Source organism: Lycium barbarum, chromosome 4 (assembly GCF_019175385.1).
Source record: "Lycium barbarum isolate Lr01 chromosome 4, ASM1917538v2, whole genome shotgun sequence".
Taxonomy (NCBI): Eukaryota; Viridiplantae; Streptophyta; class Magnoliopsida; order Solanales; family Solanaceae; genus Lycium; species Lycium barbarum.
The window spans coordinates 19,307,936-19,315,684 of record NC_083340.1 but is presented as its reverse complement, the minus strand read 5'-3'; the positions used below and the strand labels follow the sequence as shown (position 1 = coordinate 19,315,684).

The following is a 7,749-nucleotide window of genomic DNA, read 5'->3' as shown; positions in this document are numbered from 1 at the left end:
GCTACTTCAGCTGCTTGCCAAGCCATCTGGCTAAGAAGGATGTTAGCAGAACTTCAACAGAAGCAAGAAAATGCAACAGAGATATATTGTGACAACAAAGCATCGATCTCCATGACAAAGAATCCAACTTTTCACAGCAGAACAAAGCACATTGATGTTCGCTTCCATTTCATCCGTGATTTGGTTGCGAAGGAGGAGATAATACTGAAGCATTGCAGCACTCATAAGCAATTAGCTGATATACTGACGAAGTCTTTGGCAGCAGACAAGTTTGTCTATTTGAGGGCTTTGCTTGGTGTCTGTAACTTTGAATCAAGGAGGAGTATTGAAGACTGATTCAAAGTATGACTTAGTCAAATTGAATCTGTTAGTAGTGTCCTATATTCCTGGACAGTTAGCAGTAATGGTGCACTTTTCTAGTTTACTGATAGTGGATAGTTGTTGCTTAGTTAGTGGTAGTAGTGATCAACTTAGTGGATTAGTGGTTAGTTTATTTGTAAGCCTATATAAAGGCTGTACTTTGCTTTGATTTAATACACAGAAAAACAAGCTTCCAGCACATATTCAGTATTCTTAACTTTGAGCATTTGTTTTTAAGTTTGCTGTCTATTTTCTTCAACAATTCTATCCTCAAGGAGTTAAATTGCACTAATAATGTAAAAATTCTTTAAATTGTTGGAGAGAGAGATTTCCTTATAATTAAACGGTGAAGGGTCTAGAGACTATAGGAATTGCATACAAATCAAGTTTTCTAGTGACAGACAAACCAAAAGTCTCAGTCATATCCAAGTCTTGATGGCTCCTCCCAACGGGAAGCTTCCAATCAAAATGGTAAAGAAGAAGTGCTAATGGTAGCTCAAGAGTTGCTAAACCAAATGACATGCCCGGGCATATTCTTCTTCCAGCACCAAATGGAATGTACTCGAAATTATTTCCACTAAAATCAATTGAACTATCCAGAAATCTCTCCGGTTTAAAGCACTCTGGTTCCTTCCAATATCTCGGATCTCTTCCAATTGCCCAAGCATTCACAAACACTTGTGTTTTTGCTGGTATTTCATAGCCATTGATTTCACATTTTCCCCTACTTATTCTTGGCAGTAAGAAAGGGAGTGGTGGGTGTAACCTTAGTGTCTCTTTGATAACTGATTTTAAGTACTTTAAGTTATCAAAGTATGTCTCATCCACACAGCCTTTATCATTGAACAAATCTCTGACCTCTTCTTGGGCTTTATTTAAAACACTTGGGTTCTTCAGCAACTCAGCCATTGCCCAGTCAATGATTGTTGCTGATGTTTCACTTCCAGCACCAAACATGTCCTAACAACACATACAAAAGTAAGAAATTGCTCAAATTAAAATAAATTTGACTTCTATACACTGATAGTGTAAAACAATTTTAACACTATCAAGTTCTAAAACACAACTACTGGTAACTAATTGCCCATAATTAGTGGAATGCATATAGGTTTTGTATGTCGTCTGTGTAAAAAAATGATTTACACTATCGAGTCATCCAAATGATATCTATATGTTACGTGGTACAACAGGTAAAGATGATCTGATTTTTACACGGTGGATATTACTTAAAATCTAATGGAATTAGTAATTTTAGAAAAGAAGCCAACTTGATATAACAAGTTAAATTACACTAGTACTATGAAAATTCTTTAACTTACCAGGACAACTGCTTTAATGTTGTCATGAGTTATTTGATTTTCTTCCTTCTGAAATCTTAAAAGGACATCCAATAAATTCTGATCATTTGAGGCACCAACACCATTGCTTGCTGCTGCAATATGTTCAAGTATAAAATCCTCAAGTATTTTATCTGCTTTTTTATGCAAACTTTGAAGTTTCCCCTGTATTCCACTAATTCCATGAAGCAACTTAAACGAAGGGAAAAAATCAGCTACATTAAATCCTGCTGCCAATTTCCCACCTTTATCAATAAGTGAAATAAACGTTTCTTGATCTTTAAATCTTTTACCAAACGCTGCTCTAGCAACAAGACTAGACAAAGTTGAATGCAACTTTTTTGTCAAATTAACAGGGGATCCAATTCCAGCTTGTATGTCTAACCATTTTATAAGCCCCGAAAACTCTTCTTCTCTAAGCGAACGAAAGGACTGAACATGTTTGGCACTTAGAAAATTCACTATACAAGTTTTCTTCATCTTTCTCCAGTACTCGCCATACGGTGCAAAACCAACGCTCGTGTAATCGTACACGAAAATCTTCATTGCAAGAAGCGGTGGCCTTGAAGAAAAATTTATGTCCTGAGTTTTCATCACCTGTTGTTGTTGAAAATACAATAAATTATAGTTGAAAAACAAAATAAACAACAAATAAATAAAGATTCAGGCTAAAACGCGGATATCTGTCTCTCAGCATGAAGATACTTTATTTTCAATTGTAATTGTATTTTCACCAATACCTGTTTTGCTGTGTCTGCTGAGGAAATTACAATTGTAGACACTTCTCCGAGTTGAAGGTGCATTAAGGATCCATATTTTTTTCCTAATTGGGTCATGACCTGGTGGGTTAACGGGCCGCCGGCTGCTAATTGGTGCATGTTTCCGATTATTGGTAGCTTCCATGGCCCAGGAGGGAGCCTAATTGGAGCTGTAGATTTTTTGGTGTTGTATCTAATAATAGTAATTCCTAATTTGATGAATACAGGAACGAGTAATGCAAAAGCAAATAGAATTTGGAAGGACTGAGAAAATTGATTAGTCTCCATTTGTAAAGAAGAGGATGATAGAAAGTTTAGCTTGGATTAATGGTTGTTCTTGAAAGTTTAGTATTACATTAGCTTTCGTAGATGAATGACAGGGCATTTATTTATAAATAACAAAAGTCTCCAAATTTTTAACTTATAAGCTGTCTGGTTAGAATTTTGCTTCTTTTTTTTCCTTTAGGCATTTGGTACACAAAATTTACATTAAATAGCGTTCAAATGTCAACTTTCAACCATATTGTCATGGACTTTCAAATTTTATGTAAAATTCCATGTGTAGTAATTGTAACTCCATAATAATGGCTATTTTTTAATTACATGAACTGAAAAGTGGTTGTTGGTGAATTCTATTAGAATTTACTATTCTAACTAATTCAAATTCGCACCGTATAGGCCTACAAGAGGGTGAAACGCTTCAAATCGGTTCTAATTTTCAAGACTTGAATCAAAAATTCTGATCAAAGATAACAAAAAATTAGCCATTTCATCACACTCGTGGGTGATTCGTGCTTTTTGAATATATTGATCACTATTCCAAAAGGATATTAAGTTTTTTTTTTCCCCCTTCTGTTTTCACATCTGCTATTAAATATCCTTATAATGGTCGTGAGGTCTAGTTAGAAATAGTCCATTCAAAAAGTTTGAAAAATTGTCACTCTTAAATTTGACTTTTTTGTTCTACGGCTTTTATAGTTAGAACATTGACCAAACAAAACAATAATGATGCAGTCAGCCACTGAAAATGACCAGCTATCGTAATTGACCAAGAATATGCAATATAAAACACCTAACGGAAAATAATCAAAACTACCCTTAAAGTATGAGAATTTAAAATATTTGCCTTTCGTTAATCATTCGATTCAATCATCCCTTTATTATTACTTAATTGCGGTAAAATGCTCTTATTTCACAAGAAACTTAACCGGACATAATTAGAAGACTAATAAAGACGTATTTTAGCTTTATCTTTAAAAAAGCAAAAAGCAAAACATAGAAAAGAACAATTTTAGAAAAAAAAAAAAAAAAAGCAAACGCAGGTCTAATGGATTCTTTAAGTGATAGATTTTGGGCTCTTTCGTTTTTAGTCTAATTTTCTTTTTCTTTTTTTAAATTTAATTAAATACTATAATTTTTATTTATTTTTTGTTAGCCCACAAGCCGGCTAAGCCCAACTTCGGTCAAGTCTAAATGGCCGACGACCTTACTTAGATTGGGCTTATGAGCCTTGATCTTAAATGACCTTAAAATGGACAAACTTACTCAAATGACTATCTTATTGTAGCTTTCTATCATTTGTAGCTATCCTTTTAAATATTACCATTTGTAGCTACATTTTGGTAAAATAGTGTATGTTTTCGCGTGTATTTGTTGCCAACAAATACATGAGAACAGAGAAAAGGACCAAAATCATCCATAATGTTTGGGTTTGGATCAAAATCATACATATTCTTTCACATGGTGCACTAATAGTACATTATGTTTGCATAAGTGGTGCACTTTTAGTCACAATCCCAAATAAATTTAACGGAAAAGAACAAAAATGCCCCTGAACTTTTAGAAAAGGTATAAAAATACCCTTTATTCATCTATTTTGCTAAAACTACCCCTCAATTCACCTTTTTGGCTCATTTATTCCCCTTGACTAACGGACAACACTAATTTTTTTTTAAAAAATAAAAAAATAAATTGCACATGACATTTTATTACTGAAAAATTGATTTATTCTTTTAAAAAGAAATCTGAAACCTTGGAATTTTTTTAAATTTGGAAAAAAAAAATTAACGAGTAAAACCTTGACTAACGGACAACACTAATTTTTTTTCTTTTCAAAATGTGAAAAATTGGATTTTTATAAAAATCTGAAAAAATTAAATTTTTTATGGAAAAACTGTGTTTAAAAAAGAAAAACAGAAAACTATCTTTTTTTAAATCTAGAAGAAAATTATGGAGTATTAGTTTTGCACATTTTACTTAAAAAAACAATCAGTTTTTCAGATTTAAAAATTGAATTTTCTAAAAAAAAATGGGGTTTCCACCCGTTAATTTTTTTTTTCCAAACTTAAAAAAATTCCACATGTTTTAATGAAAATCCAATTCTGTTATATATATATATATATATATATATATATATATATATATATATATATATAAGGCTTACTACATTTGTTTTTTTAAAGAAATGGATGTTGAAAAATTATTTTTCCTTATTCTATAAATAACGATTTTTCAGATTTCTTTTTAAAAGAATAAATCAATTTTTCAGTAATAAAATGTCATGTGCAATTTATTTATTTTTTTAAAAAAAAAATTAGTGTTGTCCGTTAATCAAGGGGAATAAATGAGCCAAAAAGTTGAATTGAGGGGTAGTTTTAGCAAAATAGATAAATAAAGGGTATTTTTATACCTTTTCTAAAAGTTCAGGGGCATTTTTGTTCTTTTCCGTTAAATTTATTTGGGATTGTGACTAAAAGTGCACCACTTATGCAAACATAATGTACTATTAGTGCACCATGTGAAAGAATATGTATGATTTTGATCCAAACCCAAACATTATGGATGATTTTGATCTTTTTCTCCATGAGAACAAGGTAGAAAAAAACAGGATTCTTGATTTTAGCCTTTAACGGTGGAGCTATTAAATTAGCTATTAATATTATTTTTTTGATGTATTTTAGTGATTTTTTTTTTTTTTGCTTTGATGTATTTCAGTGATTTTTTTTTTTTTTTTGCTATAATGTATTTCCGTGTCTTTTTTTTTTTATGTATTTCAGTGATTTTTTTAATGTATTTTACTGATTTTTTTTTATGTATTTCAGTGGCTTTTTTGATGTATTTCTTTGATGTATTTCAAATACATTGTGTACATTTCAACTACATATGAAGCCAAATATATTCAAATTTTCGTGTATTTGAATGGATTTCAACAAATACATTCAGATACAAGACAAAAAAATTCAAATACATGACAAATACATTCAAAAACAGTATGTTTGGCTATTAACAAAATACACTAAAAAATACACTCAAAAAATACAAAGACAAATACATTAAAAAACAATGTATTTGTGAGATGTAGATTTTTGAATGTATTTGTATTTGGCTTTTAACAAATACACACGGCCAGATCTGAGACACTACCACCACTAAAAACCCTAATCTCTCCACCACCACCAAAATTCTAATCTAAGACACCACCACCGCCAAAAATCCAAATCCGAGACACCACCACCACAAAAAATTCTAATCTTTCCACCACCAACAAAATCATAATCTCTCCACCTTCATGTCATCTTCTCCGCCGCCATCTCAAAATCAGTGTCATCGCCCCCACCACCGACAATACACACGGCCAGATATGTGTCGTCACCTCACCGGATGGAGTGAAAAGAGAGAGAGAGGGGTGAGCACAGAGGGAGAGGGAGAAGAAAGAGAGGGGCGGCGCGACCATGGTGGTGGTGGTTGGGAGAAGGGGAGAGAGATTTTTAGGGTTTTGAGAAATGAAAAATCTGAAATGGGTAGTGATTGGGAAAAAAGAAAGACATATGTGTTTGGGTATGTATTTTTGATATAGATACCATTTGTAATTTAGAAAAGTTAATTAGATACTAAATATAATTAAATAAAATGATAGCTAATACTAATAATTAGGTCTTAAAAGAAGCTACAATGAGTAAAAATTCCCTTAAAATATCCTCACCGACCTTATTATCAATTTTTCATTTTTTTTGTGCGGAATGCCCTTCAAAAGCACTGGTCTTTAATTTTTACCCCTCAAATTGGTGGTCTTTAATTTTTGTCCTTCGTCTAATACCCCAAGGTTCTGGGTTCAAACCCCAGCTCATTAAAAAATTAAAAAAAAAAAGAATTTCGCAAGGCAGAGATTTGGATTCGCAAGACATAATTTTGCATGCAAAACTCTACCTCAGGCAGAATTTTAAATGCAAAAGGCAGAGTTTTGCTCTGCAGGTAGAGTTTTCCAAACTCTACATGAATGCAAAACTCTACCTGCACTCTACCTCACATGCAAAACTCTACCTGCAGGTAGAGTTTTGCAGTTTTGCATTCAGGTATAAGGCAAAACTCTGCCTTAAGGTAGAGTTTTGGCATGCTTGAAGGCAAAACTCTACCTTAAGGTAGAGTTTTGGCATGCCTGAAGGCAAAACACCTTAAGGTAGAGTTTGCCTAAAAACTAAGTCAAACTCTGCCTGATCAGGTAGAGTTTGACTGCAAACTTTGCCTGAAGGCAGCAAAAATTTGCTTGAGGCAGAGTTTTGCAACATGCGAATCTCTGCCTTGCGAACCCAAACTCTACCTTACGAATTTATTTTTAATCTTTGACTGAACCTGGATTCGAACTCGAAACCAAGGGGTTCTAACGAAGGGCAAAAATTAAAGACCATCAATTTAATGGGTAAAAATTAAAGACCACCCCAAAATAAGGGCATTCCTGTGAATTGCCCTCAATTTTTTGTGCGAATTGGCCTTCAAAGGCACTGGTCCTTAATTTTTTACCCTCAAATTGCTAGTCTTTAATTTTTGCTCTTCGCTTAGAAAGGTGGCCCAAAATACCCCGAGGTTCTGCGTTCTAACCTCCGTTCGGCAAAAAAAAAAAAAATCGCAAGGTAAGACTTTGCAAAGAGTCTGCCTTATGCGACAAAGTTCGCCTTAAAACATAACTAAAGTTAGCCTGATGCGGAAAACGTTGCCTTAAGGCATAACTAAAAGTCTGTCTTATAAGGCAAAAACTGTCGTAGTCGGTAGACTTTTAGTTATGCCTTAAGGTAAAGTCTTTCGCATAAGGCAGACTTTTACTTAAGACATAACTAAAAGTCTGCCGGTTACGACAGATTTTGCCTTATAAGACAGACTTTTAGTTATGTCTTAAGGCAAATTTAGCTGCATAAGGCAGACTTTTCGCGAAGCTTTGTCTTACGATTTATTTTTTATTTTTTATGACTAAGCCGGGATTTGAACCCAAAACCTCAACGTATTTTAGGCGAAGGACAATA

The 7,749-nt window shown here is 33.2% G+C and overlaps 1 protein-coding gene across 1 annotated transcript; it reads right to left on the bottom strand.

The window, feature by feature from the left end:
• Nucleotides 1–589: 589 nt before the first annotated feature.
• Nucleotides 590–2,905, bottom strand: LOC132635480 (premnaspirodiene oxygenase-like). Its single transcript, XM_060351887.1, has 3 exons — nucleotides 2,438–2,905; nucleotides 1,680–2,294; nucleotides 590–1,320 (listed from the first exon to the last, which is right to left on the bottom strand). The coding sequence occupies exons 1-3, from the start codon at nucleotides 2,741–2,743 to the stop codon at nucleotides 700–702; spliced, it is 1,542 nt and encodes a 513-aa protein (XP_060207870.1). The 5' UTR covers nucleotides 2,744–2,905; the 3' UTR covers nucleotides 590–699.
• Nucleotides 2,906–7,749: the final 4,844 nt, after the last annotated feature.